The sequence below is a fragment of the Myotis daubentonii genome, chromosome 9 (genome assembly GCF_963259705.1).
Source record: "Myotis daubentonii chromosome 9, mMyoDau2.1, whole genome shotgun sequence".
Classification (NCBI taxonomy): domain Eukaryota; kingdom Metazoa; phylum Chordata; class Mammalia; order Chiroptera; family Vespertilionidae; genus Myotis; species Myotis daubentonii.
In genome coordinates this window covers 6,458,037-6,479,729 of record NC_081848.1, presented here as the reverse complement: position 1 = coordinate 6,479,729, position 21,693 = coordinate 6,458,037, and the positions used below count along the sequence as shown (strand labels likewise).

Sequence of the window (21,693 nt, the reverse complement as noted above, 5' to 3'; positions counted from 1 at the left end):
TTTGTGGCTGCCTGGCTGGGCTCTTACGGGTTTTGTTGTCAACAAACTCCTGGCTGGCCTTTGAACACTCCCAATCATCCACAGCGGCTGCCGCTCAAGACTGGCAGGATGATTGTTAAAAACAGCCCCGGCATTAATCAGAGCTTAAGAGCTTTTGGAAAATGATTCTAATTCAGAAGGGTGGCTTACAAAGAGGCTTGTCGAAAGCGAAGCAGACATCACGTTTTGAAAGGCAAAATGCCTCCTTGGTACCCACACCTGGCTGCTTCTGAAATTCAGCTGGCAGAGGCGTGTGGGGGGCACCGCGCCCCCACCAGCTCACCCATGAGCCCCCTCCCTGCCCTGACCTGGGGCCTCGGAAGGACTTCAGGGAGTGGCCAGTTACAAGTCTCACGGGCAGTCCTTAAAGCCAGGAAGAGGTGCCTGGGTGCCTTCTTTTCTGTCCACAGTGGGAGCGCCTCAGCCCAGGGCTAAAATAAACCGTGTGCAGAGAGGCAGCTGCGTGGGCAAACACATGGTCAGCATTTGCAAGGAGCCAGGCAGGGCAACGCGCTAATACTTCTGCCTTTTGCCTGCCTGGCACAACAAAGGAGAATGATTTTTGCCATCAGCATTCTCCCTATCACAGAATCACTGCACAATTTAGTATGATTAATGGTTTCCATTTAGGAGAAGCTGAGAACGAAAACAGTGGGGGAGATGCGGCCACTGGGCTGCAACTGGAGTGGGAGGGCGAGAGGTGTGGCCGGGGCCTGCCTCTACTTCCCCTCCTGGCATGGCTGGGGAGGCACTCGGTGTGAAGAAACCCATGGCTTTGGACATACACTTGCAGAAACGGCTGCAACCTTGTGATGCACTATTTGCTCTTTCATCCTCGCCTCCTCCCAAACATTTGTGACTGAGTGGCCGCTCCCTCTAACTAAGGCTGGGCCGAGAGGCAGCGGGCGATGGGGCTGCATCGCTGAGGCCAGCTGAACTAATGACACCACTTCTTGGCCTTCCCGATGGCCACACGGGGGTGCCACATAGGGAAGGACCCATCCTGGTGCTGGGCGGGCGTGGCCACCTGTCTCTGGAGCCCCTGGGCTGGTGGGCCTAGGCTCCGGTCTCAGCGGCGGGCTCTCCGGTTCTTCTCCGCGCGCTCTGCGGCTTCCTTTTCGCTCTATTCCGGCAGGCACTGCTTCTTTCAGTCTCCCGGCTGCCGGCGGTGAGTGGTGAGACAATGGCGGTCACAGCCAGAGGCGTGAGGGTGCGGAGAGAAACCAACCGGGAGAACACAGAGGAGTGAAGAGGCCCTGCGTTCTCTACGCAATCGCCTTTGTAACTAAAGGCAGAAAGGGAGGAAACTGGTGATCTTGGCTGGGTCTCACAGGACTCAACGCCTTCTCGGTGCATGGGTGTCTCTGCAAGGAAATCTATTATTTTCCATAAACTGTCTTAAGCATCTCGCGGGCTACATTTCTGGCTGTGTTAGGAATCAAGCCATCAAGAGCAGCTGTGAATGGTTTACGCTTTCAGCAGCAGCAATGAGCTTTGGCAGGGGAGCAGGAGCAAAAACCCAAGTAGGACATTTCAGTTGACAGGGATGGCATGTTCCCTTCCTTGTCCAAACGATAAAAGATTCATGCTCCTAATTGCAACACTATGGCTGCCCCATCACTTTATTCTGGGAGAGGAGGTTAGAGAGAACAGGCCTAGAGAGAGGGAGAGAAAGAGAGAGAGAGATGGATAGTAATTTGGTCACTAGCTAACAAAGGCTGATCAGTGCGAAGACTTCCTTCCATAGCAACACTTTTTAACCGGGCCTGCGGTGTCTGGGCAAACAGCTTTCGTGGATTAGCTGAACTTGAGCCTGCCAGCATCCCGTGCAAGTCTAACGATGAAATACTCAACTACAGAGAAAACAAACCAAAAGGAGTGATAAAGTCGCACATTTCCACATTCAGCAGCCATTAAGGGACTTAAATATTTGCTTGCTATTAAAGGCTTGCATTAGGCTCTTCCAACACCAGCTCTGGGAGACTAAAATATCTATTTTGGATCAATCCCCCCCCTAAACAAACACTAATGCAGGATAAACAGTATTAGAAGCTGCAGTCGTAACATTGCTGACTTCAGGGTGCACTTCCTGCTGGTGACAGCAAGTTTACGCCTGGTGGTTAATTAACCTGAGGAAGACGGCACTAAGGAAGATGATTTAAGGCTGAAATGCGGCTGTGAGCCGGGTGGGTCTGGCGGGCACCTGGAGAAGTCCTTTCCCCAGCATCACCGCCCTACAGCTCAACACCTTGAAGGACTCGGATGGAGTTAAATGGTAGTTGAGGGTGGTTGTGCATGTGGAGACCCACAGAGCCCGGGACTTGAAGTCTGGCTTTCCTTGTAGGAATGATTTCCAAATTTAAATGTGAGGCTGGAGTTGTAGTTCCCAGCACTGACCGCTAGGGGCAGTAGATAATTTTATGTTCACTTTGGAATGAAACATAAAAAATATAAAAATCAGGACAAATATAATTTCCTGTGTACAAAAAGAACCTGGAGGTGGAGGATTGGATTTCTTCTTTCAAGCCTTGGTTTTGGGGTGATCACATTATCCTCGTGCCTAATATCCCTATTTGAGCACATGCTAATGTGGGTGGGTGGGGTGTGCTGTGGGTGCGTTAGATCCCATGGCTCCTATCAGAGGTATATGTCACAGTTTTGAGATAAACACGGGTAAGGTGAGAAATATGGTTTCCTCTCGCATGCCATGCCGCCTTCGGAAGGTCCCTCACACGTGCCTGCAATGAGGCCCCGGAGGATGACGGGACCCACCGCACGGAACTCGGGGCGGGAGGCTGATATCTTCAAGGCCAACCTGAAAGCTGCTTGTGCTGAGGAGGGACTCACAGATGTCACGTCTGAGATACAGACTTGGTGACTAAGGACAAGGGAGACTCGCGCAACCAGGTGCTGCCTCGCCTCCCCGTAATCAATGCTGCTCGCTCATGTCTGTTATGTGCCCACCGCCAACTTCACATATGGCCCCCAAGGTCACTGGATGGTGGCCACCAGTCCCCTCTGCCTTCTCCTGGGCAGGGCCAGGACAGCCAAGGGCTTCCTTCGGAAATATTTCCAAACTATTCACGTGTGGCTGTGGATACTCATTTGACTCGGAAGGAATTCGCTGCCAGCTATTCATGCCTAAGGGCTGGACCCTTGAGTCTTGGCAAGAAGGGGTGCGTACTTGCCTTGGGCAGGAGCTTATACTAAAAGAGAGCCCTCCCATAGCAGTCTGTAGCGTGGGGACCCACGGCTGCTCTGAGGTTCTGGACGACAGAATCAAAGGAACCCCTCTCCGCAGTCGGCCCGGCAGGATGAGAGTTCCGCCGCAGAGGACGGGTCGGCGAGACGCCAATGCGCACCCGCACTTCACCTCGGGTTCCAGCTGGCATGTGTGGGGAAGGCAAGCAGCCCAAACACTGGAACACTCCCGAGGAGACAGGGCCATTTCCCTTCCAGACCAAAGGAAGGTCCAGGGATGCACGGAGCTCCTGCCGGGACTCTTCTGGCGCCTTCTCCTTCCCATACCCCATGGGACTCAAAGGTAAATGTCTCACCCGTCCTGTGCCTCAGGGCAGGGACTTCCTGGGTCTCTGCCAGGTTTCAGCTGAAACTCCCACCTCATGTTACGGGGGGGGGGGTGAGGGGAGGGGCGACACTAAACATCCCGTGTGACTACACGGGGTCTGGAATAACAACACTGATGAATGGTGAAGAGAAAGGGTCTAAGGCAATGGTTCTCAACCTCCCTAATGCCGCGACCCTTTAATACAGTTCCTCACGTTGTGGTGACCCCCAATTTCATTGTTACAAACTGAACATGATTAAAGCATAGTGATTCATCACAAACACAATATGTAATTATATATGTGTTTTCGGATGGTCTTAGGCGACCCCTGTGAAAGGGTCGTTCGATCCCCAAAGGGGTCGCGACCCACAGGTTGAGAACCGCTGGTCTAAGGCAGGTTCAGGGGCACGTGACGTGCCCACAGACCTGAGGTCTCAGCTAACAGGGTGGAGCAGGCCTGGCCCCTCTGAGTACAGTCTCCATCTCTCCTCAGCATCCCCTCCAGCAGACGGTCCACACAGCTGGATGGACAGTGCTGCCCGCGGCTCCCTGCCCGCAGCAGGGGCTGGCAGAGGCCCTGGCATCTCCACTCCTCGAGCCATGAGACTGCCCCACCTTCCACACCTCATCCCATTTCCCTTTATTTCCCATGTAAGCCAGAGGCTTCGGGCTCACTGCCCTGGGCCCCTGCGGCTCACCCCTGTCCTCTAGGCTCCTCGGAGGTCCGGCTGGGGCCCCGGCTCCTCCAGAGAGCCGCTTTCACGGACTTCCCTTCTCTAAGCCCAGCTGGGCCGGGCTCCCTGGCATGCTGGCCGGGCCCAGGCTGAGGGCCACTTCCTGCTGCCAGGGGTGGGACTGACGCTGTGTTTCTTGCAGGGGCTCGACACTGCACATCTGGGCAACTGGTTTTTACAGGCGGGCAAGAGGCAGGCCAGGAGGGAGGAGGCTGAAATGAGACACCCAGCCTTTGGCTTTCCTAGAGCTCACCTTGTCTCCCGTGGCCTTTCCCCAGGCCCGACCCAGAGAAGGGAGAGCAAACCCCGGGGGAGCGGGAGGGGACACTCAGACATATCCGCGCTCAGTCCCGGGAGCCCAGCCATGGCTCCCTCCGGCCTGCAAGGCAAGGACAGACTGGAGCGCGCAGTGCACCGGCCGGAGTCCCCGCAGCCTAGACAGCAAGTGAGAGTGATCTTGGGTGGCCGGCCGGCCAGTCCTCCGCAGCGAGTCTTTCCGTTAAAGGAGAGAACTTGAAATGAATGAATTATTAAGACACAGAATCCCAAAGAAGAGACAGGTGGAGCAGCCAACACAGGGAAACTGGGGGTGGGGGTGGGGTGGGGGAGCGGGTCCACGGAGGGCGTGCCTGTCCCAGCTGGCCCGCCTCTGCATCCCGCACCTGCACAAACCGCTGATCCGCGCTGCCAGGCACCTGGCCCACCTGGCCACTGAGGGGAGGAGAGAACAAGGACAGGAAGGATGAGCGGAGGAAGCGGGAGGAATCGGATCAGAGCAACCGGCCGGCAGATTTCCCAGCGCCTGCGGCTGCTCCGGTCCGCGAGGTCCTGAGGAGAAAGCCGGACCAGGGCCCGCGAAACGTCCATTAAAAAGTTCATAATGAGATTAAAGGATCACTTTGTAACATTAATTTTTTTATTAAGAAGACAGATATTTTATAGTACTTCTTTTTTTCTTTTTTTTTCTTTTGTAAAAATGGTATACATGAACCAATACAAAATGCGAATGGGAACATATGGATATGGAGTTTCTTACACCGTAACACCGTCCATGGACACCTTAGCAACAGAACTGGCCTAGAGGGAGATAGGACGTCGGTGTGACTAAAGAACAAGCTTATTTGGCATCAATTGTACATCCTTCATTATTTTATATTCCTTTAAAAAACACAAAAAACAAGTTTGTTCTTTCTTCACTCTAAAAAAAGTGACCGACCTGTACAAAGTAATACTCAACAATACATTTCAAACAGTGCACTGTATACTTAAGAAAAATACATGAACCAATATACAACTAAAGTCCAGAATTTCCTGTTTTTGCTTGGTTTTATTTTATTTTTTTTCCAATGTGTGGGGCCTACACTTAGCGATCTACCTGAGACGGAAAACACCAATCAAAACACATGGACCTGAGACATGTCAACATTGTAAGCCATAAAGTTACATCAGGAACACTGCACTACTGTACACTTTTCAAAACAGAAAGACGGGAGGTCCCAAAACGGAGATGCCAATTCTGTGAGCGATGCTACGTTTCGTTTTTTTATCTTCCTCAAAAGAATGACTGAAAAAACCCTGTCGACAACATGCCAATGATTCTCACCCTTTGATCTGGTCACGCTAGGTCAGGATGGGAGCTAGGGGCTCGGGAGAGAGCTGCACGTTATAAAATTCCGTGGAAAAGGGACGTTGGTTGTGGCCTTTGTCTGGGTTAGTGCCTCTGGACGGGAGAGGGAGACAGAGCTGCCCGGGGGATCTCCTCTTTCGAGCCAGCCCGCTCCCAAAGGCCCCGTACTGCAAATGGTTCTATCAAAGGTTAAAGTAAAGACAAGAAAAATAAACACGCTTTCAAATAACAAAGAGTTGACACTTTTCCCCCTTAAATAAATCAGCGTAAGTTTTCCACATAATGTAACAATAGTAAAAATGCACCTTGCAAAATCCAAAGTTACTCACTGAAAATGTTATATAATATATATTTATATATATATAGATCTATCTTTTTTGATGCCATCTTTCTATAGGGACTGCGTTCTGGAGTCTGGGGCCTTACCAAGACGCCTGGTAAGAGTTTTGTCTCTATCCTTCAGGACTACTTCTAGGTTCCTAGACATACCTGCCTTTAGAAAATGTAGAGAACTGACTCCTCCCCTTCCCCCAGGCTCCGCCCACGACGCCCTCCGGTGGCTTCTTTAGTAGCTATGCACTATGGCTGCTGTCATGCGAGGATTGGTAATTTTTTGGCAGATGGTTCTTAAGGCTGAGGAAAGAGGCCAAGGCTAGTGTATGAAAGGTAAAAAGATAAAAACACTCACATTTGAGTTTTGATTAAGTAACTGAAAAGCCCTGCATGCGGCTCCCCACCTCTGCTCTGACCTTTTGGGAACGGAGGTCCACGCAGACCAGCGTGAGGACTGGCCTCCTTCTGGACCTCCTGCCTTTGTCGAGCCTGATCTGAAGGAAGGAAAGTTTCACACGGGTTTGAGTTGGACATCCCAGCATGACAAATATCTGTAATATACAGTACATGCAGGCCACATCCACCCCCTTCCGGGCTGAGCACAAAGGGAAGACCTGTCCCATTCAGTCATGCTCCCATCGCACCGACCTGCTCTTGCCTACAAATTAGTGAGAAGTAAGGCCGACTGGGAAAGGTGGATGGAATCATTTGGAACAGAAACAACCAGAGCAGAACTATCGCTCCCCCGCCCTGTGTCCCCTCCTGTGGCAACTCACATTTGTCCGCTTACACAAAGGAACGGCCCTCCCTGTCAGGTCTGTGAGGGCACGAAAAGAGGAGCTCTTTCCAGCCCACGCTCTGGGCAGTGTGGGGGAGCTACACGGAGCCGTCTACAGACACAGAGGAAAGACAGATTCCACCTTGTTGCGACACACCTCACTGGCAGATAACCCTGTACAGTAATGTAGTTCCACAGCAAACAGAACAGTTTCTGAATCACAGTCTACGTTTCTAGTCTTCACTGCTCTACGTATCTGAAACATGGGCAGCAGCAAAGAGTTCTCATTGTTTGTTCACCCAAATCTTTACAACAACAGAGAAGAATGCATATGGATACACTAAGTTCTGAACTATGAAATCCAAGCTGTGCTGGTTCTCCTTTTATGAAACTGAATTTTGAACACAAAGCAGTTACTTCAGCAATAAACAAAAAAAGTAAAAACAATAGCAAAATAAGGGGAAGGGGGGAAGATTCTAAGGAATCCCAGCAGGCAAATTCCAAAATCGGAGATTTAAAAAAAAAAAAATCAAAACATCTTTTGAAAAATAAATGCGCACAAAGAGGAATAAGAAGGAACGCAACAAACAAACAAAAAACAAGGCACAGAATTTTCTGCAATCTACCCAAACTAAACCCAAGCATCCAAGTTTGACTTGGTAGGAGGAAATAAAATTTAAAAAAAAAAACAAAAAACACAAAAAAAGAGGTGTCAATCAGCAGAGTGTACTTTTCAAAGAACATTTTTTTTTTTTATACAGCAAATCCCAAGCCTTCCAGGTCTCGCGCCTTTCCACCCATTCATAAAAAATCACACGAATGTCTCTCAAGTTCCAATATCACTGTCTCTTTATCATCTAAATAGGGCCAGCGGGACACCTCATGGAAAGGAAAGGCTGCTCTAGATGAAGTACTCTTTCTTTTCTTCGGAGTTGTTCTGTCCTCCTTCTGCATTGATTATGGCTGTGTCTGCGTCTGCTGCGTCATCGGCTCCTTTGGCTTCATGAGTGAAGTATGTACCTGCAAGATGAAGGGGTAAAGCACCGTGACTGTCTGATGGCCTCTGTGTCAAGTGGTACAGAGATGGCAACTGGCTTTGTGGCCATCATCAGCGCAGTGGAGTGCAGGCAGCAGAGGGGAGAAAACAACCGGAGGAGAGAGCGGGGTGGGTGAGACAAATGGGGATCCGGGGCTCCAAAGGCACCACGCCGACTGAACCGCTGCGATATAATTCGGCAAATGAGACATTAGAGCAGTGATGATGACCAGGGGATGCGGCAGAGGAAGACGTGAGTGGGAGCTAAAAATGCAGAAGCTGGAGAGCTGCTGGCTAACACATACACAGCAACGCCCGGACCAATGACCAGGTATATGCACAGACACGATTAAGGACCAAAGCAAGAAAGAGCAATTAGCCAATAGATGAATTAGGGCCCTGATGACGTCACTGCCACCTCGAGTCGTCCAGCGAACCTGGCCTCCTGTCTCTATGGTCTCTGGTGCCTCTGGGAGTGAGAATGAGCTCGCACGCGCCAGGGTGTCTGACTGGCTCCTGCTTCTGCTGCAGGTGGGTCGCAGGTGCAGAACTAGCTTGACGTTCGTCAAGGCTGGGTCTGCCTTAAGCTGCGGGCGAGTCTCTCTCACAGCAACCCTAACCGGACCCAGATTCATGGATTTGCTAACTGGCACGGCCACTTCATAGTGACAACAGACAGGACGGTACAAAGTTGGTGACACTCTTCTCACCAAGTCCCAGGAGTTTACATGGAGAAAGTATGTGATGACATAGGCCTACACTGCCTATGTCATAATCAAATAGCCCTGCTCCCACTATACACTGTCTTCATAGAAACTCTTAGGTAAAAAAACACAACAAAACCCATTGCTTTCAGGTTTCCCGAGTGACAAGTCTGAGAAGGCAGGCAGCCAGTGTCCCCCTGGGGCCCTCCTTCCTCTGCTTCTCCCCTCGCTCTCCCCAGCCGAGCGCAGACCTCTGCCCTGCTCTCTGGCCTGACTTCCTGGCCCAGCCTCGAGAGGCGGCGGGCTCTCGGCCAGTCTGCTCCTGGGCGTGAGCAGAGGGTGATGCAGGCATAGCCCCGAGACCCCAAGCAGCTTCACGCCTGAGACGGGCACTCTGGATCCTGCAGGCGTTGTCAAGGACCTTGGACTTCCACTGCTGAGCTAAGGGACCCTCTCCAAACGCAAGTTCCACAAGCGAGCGGTGTGCAAGCGCTGAGTCCATCTATCGGAAGCCCCACAAGCGCATTGCACAGCACCAAGGAAAACGGCTGAGAGACAGGGGCGGACGAAGAGGAGGAGGAATAAATTACCCAGGGGGAGGGGGGTCAGAGCAGCGGGGCAGGAGGAAAGCGCTGGAAAGGGGGAGGCCCATCCAGACTGCATAGCCGGTAAGTGTGTGATTCATGGCAATTTGCATCAATTGCACTGATAATCTAAAAAATACATATTGATGTGGCTTTCCAGGCACACCAAACCAAGGAGGTGTTCTGGCCACTGTGGGCAGGCGACCTGAGCCTGGGGCAGGTGTGGAGCCAGCACACTCGCCCCCGGAAGCTGTAGGTCACGGGCGTTCTCTCTCCATGTCGGTGTGGTTCACCCCCACCTCACACACCCGCCCCGACTGTGGTTTTCCCTCTGTCCCCAATTATGGATTGTAGAGTAACAATCTATAAAGCTTTATATTTAGAGAAAACCCAAATCAAGGAGTGCTTGCTACTCATCAACTCTCAGAGTCCTAATCAGCAGCTGCTACATTTTCTTTCTTTCCCTCTCCATTTCAGGACTCACAGAGGCCATGCGGCCACATCACCCTAACTGCCTATCCAGGACAACCTTGCCAAGTCCCCGGATGTGGGCGGCGGGGCACGAGGCCCCGCCCGGCCAGGCACCTGCTTACCTTTGTGTCTGGCAAAGTAGCGCCCCAGAATGATGAGCAAGCACAGCATGGCGAACACCACCACAGCCACGACGCCGCCAATCACGGCGTGGTCCACGGCCCGGATGGAGCCTTCGTCACCTGCCCGGGAGTCTGTGGGTCAGAAGAGGAGAGGGATGTAGCGCCCATTGCAGACACCAGACGCCCCGGGGACACGGCCTGCAGGGCCGCAGGAGTCAGCGAGAGCAACCCGGAGGTGGGAGGAGCGACAGGCGGGACGGCCTGGGCTGGCCAGTGCTGCCCTGGCCCCTCGGCCACAGGCCATTTCCCTAGAGCCTCTCGGGGCGCTAATGCGCCTGGAACAGCTCAGGCAGGGAGCGGGGGAAGGAAGGGCCCATCGCCCTGGCTGCTCTGAGCGTTCACACTATCTGCCCAGGTGCCGCTCCACGAGGGCGGCCGCCCTGGCCAAGGGCGCTCGCTCGGAGCGGATGGCACCTTTCGGCAGTAACGGGAGCTGTGGAGGGAGGCGGGCCGCCCAGTGTCTTAATCTCTGCTGGGCACAGGCACAGGCAAAGTGAGGCGCTCCAAGCCACAGCTGCCTAGAGATAAACAGGATTATGAGACTAAAGACAAGTGGCACGCTTGCTCCCTGGAGGATGTGTGAGGGAGGAAGCCTCAATCTAAAACCTAAAGACCTATTCCAGAAAGACAGCGAGGAATGATGGTCCGTCGCCACAGACGGCTCCTATTTTATTAATTTAGCACTCCACAACACAATTAATTCTCCTTCATAACATCACTCCCTCGGATGTCTTCTTCCGATGGAGGAGTGACGCGCTTGGCTGGGGAACAGCGTGGAAAGGACCCGAGTGAGCGATGGCCGTGCGGGATGGATGGATGGCAAGGTAAACAATTTTAATTTAGGACTGGCTGCATCGCCCCTTGCTGAAATCCTAATGGCACCCAGGATTTATAATGTAGTAAAAAACAATTATTCTCCCGTTGATTAATACATTAACATTTTGGAGTGGAAGCTAAACCATTGTCTTTCTTTTTTTATTGAGTCAAGTACGACACCTCCATTAAAATGATTTACTAGCTGTACCTTACAATTTAAGCACAGCAGCAACAGAAACGGTAAAAATCTTTTAACTTTACATGATTTGTGAAGTCATATGTGAAGGATTTACCATTTAAATCTTTCAGTACAAGCAGCACATGGCCTATAAATCTGTCCCTGCAGCTGCTGGACGCCTGAGGAATGGAGACCGAGAGCGCAGATCCAAGTCCATTTTTAAGAAAGATTTATCTCGGACTCTCGGCAAAGAACAGAGCAAATCTCTGAAGCCTCCACCTCTAATAATATTTGAAGTTTATCGATCAAGTGTACAGATCCGTGACAGCTAAAGGTAATGGTGCTCTTTTGAGCCGAAACCTGATACCACGCTTTCAGCAGGAGGCATGATTTACACTTTCCATCGATATTTCCAATTCTGCGCTGAGATTAAGTACTGAAGGGCGTGGGGAAATAACTCCTGACCAAGGGGGTCTATAGAAAGGGCTTTAATTAAAAGAGCTTAAATTTTAAAATGAAGTATTTCAAGTGTTTCATTAAGTTACCTCCGAAAGGACGACAAAACCCCAAACCCAACTCCAAACAGAAACGCCGAACGAGAGCCACGGTGGCCGCCCAGGACCACAGGGGATGCGCTGACGTGGAGCAGAGACAGTGCAGGTGCAGCAGCTGGTGAGCCCGCCCGCCACGTGCCAGCCCCTCCGGCACCGTGTCTAACGAGCTGGGCCCGAAATCGGGGGAGAGGAACCCCTCCCGGCCAAAGTGCTGCCTAGTGCAGACGCCAGAAGTCACTTCAACCAGGCAGAACTCGGCCACGGAAACATCCAGGGGACACCAGAGCTGGCTGAAGGGGAGCACTGCCCTTGGGATGCCCCTGGATGCTGGCACCTGCTAGGGGGCTATGTTTACACACCGGAGACTCTCGCCCCAATGGCACCGATTCAAACTGCTCATAGGGAGACAAAAACGACAGGAAAGCCAGCGAACTGTGACTTCCTCGGGGAGCTGTCGAAGTCAGGGGTCTGTGGGAACGAGAATGAACTCATCTCCAACTGCCAGGAGCTTGGGGGCGAATGCCACATGAGGGCCTCTCAGCTACCTCCGGGTCTTAGCCCTGGCGAGGGAAGCGAGGTGGTTCTGGCCATGAGGAGAGGGTGCCAGGCACTGAGGCAAGAGGGGAAGGCAGGGCCCGCCCGGGCACAGCAGAGAGCAGCGTCGATGGCTGACCCAGTGCAGACCTGGCCCGTGTGGAGAAGACTGCCTCTCCATGCCGAGGCACAGGAACGTTCTAGAAGCCAGGAAAAGAGAGCGAGCCCGCACACGAGAGAGAGCTCTTGATAAAGGAAAACGAGCCCCTCCTGGGCAGCGTCCGTGGCCTTCATTTCTTCAGCCCACACGAGTCATTTGGCCTTTGCTCCCTGTGACGCTGGAACCGCCGGAGCTCGGGCTGCTCCATCGCTGCCCACATCCACACCTGGTGCCACCTCTCCTCCCGCCCTCCAGGCCATGCACATGGCAGACGCTTGCCTATGAGGGCGAAGGCTCCCGCTCGCTTCTGATACTCAGATCGGAAGGTTCACCACCGCCTCCCGTCACTGCCAATGGACACAGAAGGTGGTGATGTTTCATTCCCAGGAGACACTGCGGGCTGGGAGCTCCTCATGCCTCCCCCCACCACACCCACCGGGCTTCCTGCCCACCGGCAGGTGGCGGCGTGCTGGGCGCCCCTAAGAAGAGCGGGGCTGTCCCAGCCTCATCTCACGCTTTCCTTTGTTTCCATGAGTGGACCCGGGAGGAGAGTTCTCGGTGCCATGGACGCACCCACGGTGGCCGAGCAGCAGGTGAGCGCTGGTCACCTATCACCAGGTGGGAGGAGTGCCTGCGCCCGAGGCCGGGGCACTGTGGCCGGGCACCCGGGGCTGGTGCCTCGCTCAGGCAGCAGCAGCAGCACAAGCCGTCACTCAGAGGCCCTGGGCTGATGAGTCAGATGAAACCTGGAGCTGAAGGAGATCCCGACCGTGAAAGGGTCTGGCGGGCCCCAGAAGCCACTTCTCAGTGAGAACTCGGGCATGTCTGTGCCTCCCACCGTCACCCACAGATCCTGCTCCTCTTGGGGTCACTTCCACTCAGGCCACAGCCGCCTGCTTTCCTGGGGACGTGCTCCCAGGTCTGGCTCCTTTGCTCAATGAGGCGGAACAGAGAGCCAAAGAGGTGGGCTCTCCCGCTGCCTGGCTCCCACGCGGGAAAGCTAACGTTTATAAAACCTGCTCCTCGGCCAACAGCCCTCTTGTCGTCTAGCGGACGATGTGCTTCCCTCCCAGGAGGAGGGGCTGGCGCCGCACTCGGGGCTGAGTTCTGCTGTCCTGCAGCCGCAGTGCCGCGGAGCGTGTGCACAGGGTGCACAGGGGCTCCCACCCCGCAGAGCGAGCACGAGGGTGGTCGCCGAGTGGAGAATCCCATCAGGACCGCAAGTGACAGGCTGTCACCGAGCCTGGTGTCTGCCTGGCGTGCGTGCCCACACGGTGTGGCACTGTCCGGCCTGCAGTCCTGTCTGCGCCTCAGTGTCACCCGGTCTCTTGGGATGGACCCCACGGACGGATGAGCATGCCCAGTTAGCTTTCCTTTTGGGAAAGAGCTGACCACCGAGGTCCTGGGGAGCGTCCATAAGCTGCTGACAGAAGCTCTGCGGGCTCCCCCGGTGTGGCCACAGCTCCCACCACGGGGCCTCGCACTGGCCTCAGAGATGGAAAGGACAACCTGTTTCAAAGGAACTCCCAGGAGGGCCGGCCAGGCTGCTCAGACTTTCCCTCGGGCCAGGCAACCAACCGCCCATTCCCCGGGGCACTGTGCGGGAGCCATGAAGGCCCTGCCTCCCAGGCCTGACAAGAAAAGTGGCGCCGGTGGGGGGCAGTGTCCCCCTCCCGGGGCTCCCCTCTCCGGCTGCCTTTCACCGCTCCTCGCAGCCAGAGCCGCTGCCCGTGTTAGAGCCGCGCTGCCCCCAGGCCCCGGCGTCTGTGGCTACTTTGTGGTCTGGTCGAGGCTGCGGAACATAATCCGCCACAACCATGGTCTGTGAGAGCCGCAGGGAGCCAGGGAAGGGCCAGGACACCCCAGACTAGCTCCTGGCACACGGGGACCTGGCACCCTGGCACCTTGCAAAGGATACCAAGTCTTCCACCTCCGAGGGGCCGACACGGTAACGAGTCCACAGTCCCACACAGGGCTGCTTCCTTCCCACCGGGACGGTCCCGCTCGGGCTAGAGGCACCCTGAAAACTCGGGGAGCAGACACTCCCCTTAAGCGCGCCATCTGTTCTCTCCGCGGTCACACCGACCTTAGCAGCTTCTGAAGACATCAGGCCTCCTACTTGAATTTACCGAACACGTCAGCTGCTCCACCTCCAGGCCTCCTCACCCGCGGGGGCTGCAGGAGAGTCCGAACCGCTGGCTTTTTGCAACAGTTCTGTCCCTGGCTTAGTCCCGCCTCCGAGCCCGGAGACGTGCTGGATGGGTCAGTTTAATGGAAAACTCTGAGACCCGGAGTTTGGGAGGGAAAGGCTGTCTCCGCTCCCGAGGGCTGGAGGGGGATGAGTCTACCTCAGAAGCAGCTTAACAATCAGGGTGGCACTTGCGACTTCTTGTTGGAAAAAAGAGAAAGCCTGGCAGTGGATTTCCCTAATCTCTCGCAAAAACAAAATCTGGCCTCAAAGGCAAAACAAAACAACCCAAAAAGCCGGGCACCATCTGAATCACGGAGCTGCTCATTCTCGTCACCTATCCGTCACCTATCGCAGCTCCCGCCACGACAACAAAAACAAGTGTGCATTCGAAAAGCACAACTTTATTACCGAAGGGCAACACACTGAATGGCGCCACTGACAAAATGCCACCTTATTTGCTAATCCTAATATGTTATTCTTCTTCAAGATTTGCTTTTCTCAGCACCAATTCAATTACAGAGGCTACAAATCCTCCTGACATTTAATTCCCTCTTGTCAGAGAGCAGTAAATGCATCCAGCACGTGCCCAGCTCGCCCATTACGATGTGCATACTCACTGGGCGCACTGGCCGCCGTGCAGTAACCTTCCTCTCCTCAGAGTGAACGGGCGGAGTCGTGCAGGGCAGGGAAACAGGAAGCCCCCTCCAGTGTCCCGGCACCGCATCGCCTCACACCCCTTCAGCTGCGTCTCACTCATGCGGTGTCCCTGCGGCTACACTCACATTCCAAAGGAACTGTGTGCAGCCGCCCCGCGTGGTGAGCCCAGGGCTCAGTGCGTGCTCATCTGGGTGAGAACACCGCACCCAGCGAGCAGGATCCGGCGCGTAGCTTTTCCGGCCTGCGCCGGCCTCCAGAAACTGGCCTGCGTGGCCGATCCGGGGAGACACATGGCCCCACCTCCTGTGGGGTCCCCAGGAAAGCACACTGCCATCAGGGAGAGGCTGGGCTTCGTCACTGTTGTGTGACATAGGTGGTCTGTCGGCTACTCTGAGCCCTGAGCACACCACACATTTCCCGGGGCTGTTGGGGACTCTGCGTGCTGCTGATGTGCCAGCCTCCCGGCCAGGGCTGGTCGGGCAGAGGCACTCGGAGGGTCTGCCACGTTCAAGCCCGTCCTCTTAAAGGCGGAGGCTCCATTCAGTTCTTAACCACTGATTCAAGGCCAACGTCTATCCGCTCTTTGGGGTAAGGGGGGTACCGCACACTCGGCACTGTTTTCTGCTGGTGAGATGCCCTAACCCCTGCCCCGCTGAAGTCACCACGCCCTTTCCTACGCAGAACAGCACGTGGGACTGTGGCCAGCTCTCCTGCCGTGCCAAGGCTGCAGCCTGGCGGCGGAAGGCCACCTAGTCATGCTTCAGGTGAACCCCCCGAGTGCTGGGTATTCAGGACTAGTTGTCAGCTACACCCAGGAACAAGTGGGTTCTCAATATCCGCTTCTCTCCCTCCTCAAGTGAACTGATGCAATCTAAGCGGCGTGGGGATGACCTTGTGCAATAGGAGTCCCCCAAGCGCCAGCGCACCCAGAGACAGAGAGGCGCCCGGAGCCCGCTCTGCGGTCTCAGGAACAGGGCTTCGAGGGCAACGCCTTTTCCATTTTAAGCACCAGGAGGGCGCTGAGGGTGGGATGAGAGTTCTCCTTGAAGGAGGACACATCTGCTCAAGAGGACAGGACTGTGGAGTCTTTTCAAGGGCACATTTCCCGCTAGAATCTCTCTCTGGAGAAAGATGCTTCCGTGGACCTCGGACATTGGGGGGTGAGGATGGATTAATGAATACGGTGAAGTCACCCGAATGCAGTGTCCAGCCTGCAGAGCTGGACTTCGCAGTCTGCCTTGTAGTCCCCCAACTTTTTAATTTGGAGAAGTTCCTGTCTGATGCTCTCCCTCCTCCCAGCGGGGGAAACAGCAGCATGTTGGATCATGGGAAGATCAGCAATAAGATGAGGATCCAAGTCACACTGTGAGGGCACCATGGGCCAGCTGGTGCGGGCGGGCCATGACTGGTCAGCTACGCCTTGTACTAAATGGAATTTTAAAGTAAGGGAATCTACAGGTTTAACCTCTGCAATCAAGCACTATCCCATGGCATTTAGCACCATCTCAGTGGGAAACGAATCCCATGGTTTAGGAGAGTCAGGGCTTTGAAGGGAGAAGCTGGATTTAATGCTGGGAGAGACCACCCAGGGAAGTCAGCACGTGACTCTCCAGCTGATGGGTCTGGAGGACCTGACTCTCTCTCCTCATGTCCTGGAAGCACAGACTGGATTGAAAAGGGCCCAAGAGGAAAAGGATTCCCAAGGCCCCAGAGCAGAGGAATTCCCAGGGAGGGAGCCCGCTCCAAACCAGCCCCATCTCCTAGAGGCAGGAGGAGCCAGGCGTTCAAATCCTCAGGGTCTCGGAGTGAGTCATGTAACCTCGGGAGCCAGGCTCCTCGTCTGTGCGCTGAGATGAACAACCTTCAGGCTTTTCCCGAAAACCTTCCCACGTCTGGCCCGTCCTGGCCCACTCTTTCTGTCCCAAGGGCCTCCCCTCCAAGGGTGAGCTGTGTGGCTGGCCTCCCTCCCCAGCCCACACTCACTCTCCTGTCCCGCTGTGGCTCTGTCTCCTTCAGTGTTGGCCACGGGTTTCCTGTGCTCTGAGCCTGTCTCCCACCAACCCTGACTGCGCGTGGGGTCTGCGGCAGCTCCAGCTTCTGCTGGGCTCGCTCACGGCTGCATCCCTGGAGCCCAGCTCAGAGCTGGCACGTGCCAGGAGCTCAAACAGTTGTGTTGAGTGAATGAAGAACAAATGAGATCATCGATATATGTGAGAGCTTGCTAAGCTGTAAATACTGTATACATATGAGTAAACAATGACACATTTTACGTTAATGGGGCAGACCCTGCCTGCGTCTACACAGCCCAGCCCAGCCCAGCTGGCTCTGGCTGTCTTATCACCAACACTGCAAGTCCACCAGTGAAAAGGAACCGCCTATTTGCCCAATCTGAGGCACACGTTGGGTGGGGGCTAGTTAAGAGTCCCTCACAACACAGTCACACTAACCAGACCGTCATGTATCCCAGCTCAGAACATCACCTGGATCCAAAGACCTTTAAATGCTTCCATTATCTAAACACCTGGCTGGATTATCAAAGCCATTTAGAACGTGCCTCTACCCACACGCTGCTATGGAGTGCGAGGGAGACGCTGTAGGACTTTTCCAGATCACGCTCTCGTGTGTAGGGCGGGAGCTGAGGAAGCGTTTGGGGGAAGCATGCAGCTCTGGAACTTCCCGGCCACGCCTTTGCTGCAAAGCAGAAGGCTGGTGGGCTGCTCTCGGCACACGGAGCGCTGGCCGCCACACTCCACTCCATAGACCCCCAGGCCCGGCCATGGCTGCGGCAGTTGGAGACATTTTTTAAAAGTTTTAGAATAAAACGGAAGGAAAAGAGGCTTAAAGCTACTCTACTCCACGTGGGGGGCAATGACCACCAGCTGTCACCAGATGTAACTGATAAAACAATTAAAAACTCTTGTCAAGTTAACACGCACAAAGCAAGCAGAAGGGCTCAAAGCCAACCTGTGGAAGCTCCCAGGTCTGTGTCAACACTCGCGGAGCTACACAAGCACAACGCTTAATGCAGAGGCACCAGACAGGCCACGGGCTCACTGGGTGAGGAGGAGCCCCGTGTTGCTTAGGAAACGGTCGTGAGCTGAGGAGATGGTGCTGAGTAGGGAGGGGGGGGGTGGAGACAGACTATCATTTTGAAGAAAATGCAGAATATAACATTTATCCATATTAAGAAAAGAATGAAATTTCCACCGAGATAGAGCGGGAATGAATGGAAATATGATTCATTACCACAGTTTAGCATTAAGCGGGCAACACCTACTCTAATTTATTGATGGACTGTTTAAGGCAGGTGTTAACCTGTTTGTCTTGTATTATAATTGAATTCAGTCTCTAGGCTACAGAAATTTGAGAAGTTCATCCTTTCTCAATCAATATGCTCCCCTTCACTGACCCATTTCAAGACAGCTTCATAAAAAATAATGTATTTTGTTTTAATAAATTTAAACGGTATGACAGCTGCTCAATTTTTATTGGTTGTTTTTTGCCCCTTCAGATGTCTCTTTGCTGCTGAGCGAAGTCAAGCTCACAATCAATAGTAATTGATTAATCAGCATCCCCTTTGAACGAAGGTGCTAATCCGTTTTTGATTAGTTCATCAAGCCAGATGCAAAGGCAGCCTGGCGCCTGATGGACGGCGGTGTTCAGCAGGCCCGGCTCCTGAGCGGCAGGGTGGCAGCGCTCCTGGAGGCGGGGAGGGAGCAGTGCCGTGATTAATGTAACCGCGTTATGATGAACACCAACAGTTGTTGGTTTATTGCTCCTGACTTGGGGGTGATTGAGAGAATGGCAGCAGGGCAGCGCCTGACTCGGTGCGGCACCGAGACCCAGAACAGTCCTTCATTGAGGATGCGGTGGGGAAGGGGAAGTGGCTACCTCATCCCATTCTCCTAGAGGAGAAACACGACTTCTGCAAGGATGCTCGTGTGGCTAATATCCAAGAGGGTCAGGGACAGAGAACGCGGCCTTTCTTAGGACCCTGAGAAGGTCCAAACGCCACGGCCACGGCCACGGTGTCGGTGTTCTCAGGAGGAGTGGCACAGACCGAGGCAGCGACCCCTCACGGCTGCATTGCCATCTACGCAGGGAGGACTTGTCTCCTCTCATTTTAACAGAAACTCACGTTAAGGTGTTTGCAACTTTTCCAAAGAGACAACAGCTGAGAGGCAAAAAAGAAGCACTTCCTTGATGGGCTGGTTGTCTTCTCAATCTTCTGTGTACTTATCTCTGTAAATTCACTGGGGTTTGGAACTCACTAACCCATCCACGTGTCTTATCCCACTGTGGGCATACTATGGGGCAGGCACACAGCAGGGAGCGAGGCCGGCATGTCCTGGAGCTCGCACTCCAGGACACATCCGACAGCTAAGCTCCAACTGAGATGCGCCCCCTAACAGGAAACTGGAGGCCTCCTGGGGGCTGGCAGAAGCAGAGGAGGCAATACTTACAGGGCCTCTGGAAGGACTGGTGGTGGGTGCTGGCTTCCTCCCCCTGGGTGGGGCCTGCATTTAATGCTTTACCTCAACAACCAGCTCTTCAAGGGAGCTGCACTGAAGGGCAGCCCGGAGCCTTCTCCCAGCAGGCTGTGGGGCACCTACAATGCCAGGTCTTGGCTCCTCCCAGTGATGAGAGGGGCTCCTCACTGATTCACCAAGAAGTGACTGAGCAAAACGGGCACGAAGCCGCAGCTGGCTGGCAGGGACGGGAGCTCATGGGATGGCTTAGCTCTGACCATTTTAAATGCCCCCCCTTAGGATAGGCTTCTTATTCTGGATTAGTAACACCTAAATCCTGGAATCAGCATGAAACCTACTTTTGCAAGAGCTCAGTGTGCGGGGAAAGGTCTGCGGTGGATCATCAGTTCGCCTCACGGTGTGTGCACACAGTTGCCCCCTTCCGTCCTGTCCCTCCCCACCCCCGCGTCCAAGAATACAATGACAGGGCTTTTCTAACCGACTCCACGGCAGTAAAAGGTCCATAGGAGTTTTTAAAAATAGAGATCTTGCCTCATAATCCAACATCCTTAAAGTGCTTTATAATGCAACAAACGTTCTCCTGAACCATCATATACCGAGGACATAAACTTCGATTAAAGCTACTGAACTGAGTGGCTTGCGCACAATCCCAACCATGACTTGACCTCCACTGCATTCATAGCATCAGCCCCCGTTTGAAATATACATGCCGCTGCCACAGGGAAGAGAGGTGGGAGGGAGGAAAACAGTGTTAATAACATTGATTTTTCTTTAGTCTCAAAATCCACAATTGCTCATCGATTGATTGCGCAACAAACCAAATGGGCATTTTGTAGACGTGGACAGAGCACCCACAGGTTGGACACTGCAGTGCCTTACCCAATGACTAGCCCTTACCTGCGAGGTCCTCACTGTCCAGTTCTTCTGCGGAATTGGGCAACTGAGTAAGGCCTTACAAGTAAAAACAAATCGTTTTTCTTTTCATTCCTCAAGGGACATAAACAAAACACTTAAGAACTGAGGATGAATGTCTCAAAAACATGAGCCAAATCTCTTGCCATCTCTTTCTTTTTGGATAGCTTGAATGTATTCGTAGGTAAGTACATTTCTCCAATCATTTGATTTTGTTATTGATACACAATCAAGGCAGAAGGATTCCTCAGTCTCCACTTTCAAAGCACATGAAATATGAAGGTGAATGTCTAAAATCACTCATTCATAACAGCATGCAAAAAAGAAAAATAAATAAAGCCCAATTGTATCTGTTGATGCCGATATAGCTTTTAAATACAAATATATTTACATGTTACATACTGATGTGAGTTTCATTTCACATTTTACTGTAAATTGAAATCCTTTGCCAGTACTGACAAATGCAGTTTATGATCAATTTATGAAGCTGTTGTAGCACTTGTTTTAAATGGTATAGCATCTGCTTGCTGCAGATTGCAGGCTATGCCTTCATCAGGAAATCCGATTTGCAAAATGGTTGTTTTAAAAAAGAAAATTTCAAAAATCAGAGGTATTCTTGAAAAATAAAACTCTCAAAGCTGAAAAAGCAGTTAGGTCAGGAGATACTCCAGTGGGGGTTTGACATGCCCTGTCCCCCTCACCACCAGTGTCGGTCAGCTGTGATGGCTCTCCGCTGGGCTCTGATTTGAGTTAAAAGAGCAAAGCAGAGAGGGAATGGCTGGGGCTCAGCCAGGAGACGGCTTCCCATCCTTGTGCTTTATGTTTTCTAAACACCCCAACATGCTGGGCAATCCTGGAGGCCTTTCCTTCCTCTTCAATGCTCTGCTTAAAGTCCTGTCTGCCCGACGGCTCTAATTCACACAAGTCGCTCATGTTTCTCTAATGGGACTTGTCACTTTTGAAGATATCCGTGGACCTATTACATAGCAAGGTCTTTAAGAGAGGGGACATCTTGTTTATTTTTCATCTTTCCCTTCTTTTGTAGTCAAGCACAAAGTACATGTCCAGTGTTTGCCGAATTAAGGATTTGGGAGTAACACTCAGTGAACTACCAACCAGAGCACAAAAGCAGCCAAAACAAATGC

General features: G+C 53.1%; 1 protein-coding gene across 7 annotated transcripts in view; it reads right to left on the bottom strand.

The window, feature by feature from the left end:
• Nucleotides 1-5,235: 5,235 nt before the first annotated feature.
• The window catches only part of CADM1 (cell adhesion molecule 1), a 351,444-nt gene continuing 334,986 nt past the window's right edge, over nucleotides 5,236-21,693 (bottom strand). For 5 of the 7 annotated variants that reach the window (XR_009454350.1, XM_059707810.1, XM_059707813.1 and 2 more), the window contains 2 exons: nucleotides 9,997-10,128; nucleotides 5,236-8,099 (listed from right to left, as the gene is read on the bottom strand). Coding sequence is in view for 6 of the 7 variants with exons in the window: in XM_059707810.1 (XP_059563793.1) it covers nucleotides 7,981-8,099; nucleotides 9,997-10,128 (251 nt within the window). In the remaining variant the exon portion in view is untranslated. Of the gene's footprint in view, nucleotides 8,100-9,996; nucleotides 10,129-20,533; nucleotides 20,588-21,693 lie in introns of all 7 variants that reach the window. The other 2 variants (XM_059707809.1, XM_059707811.1) reach the window with 1 other exon arrangement.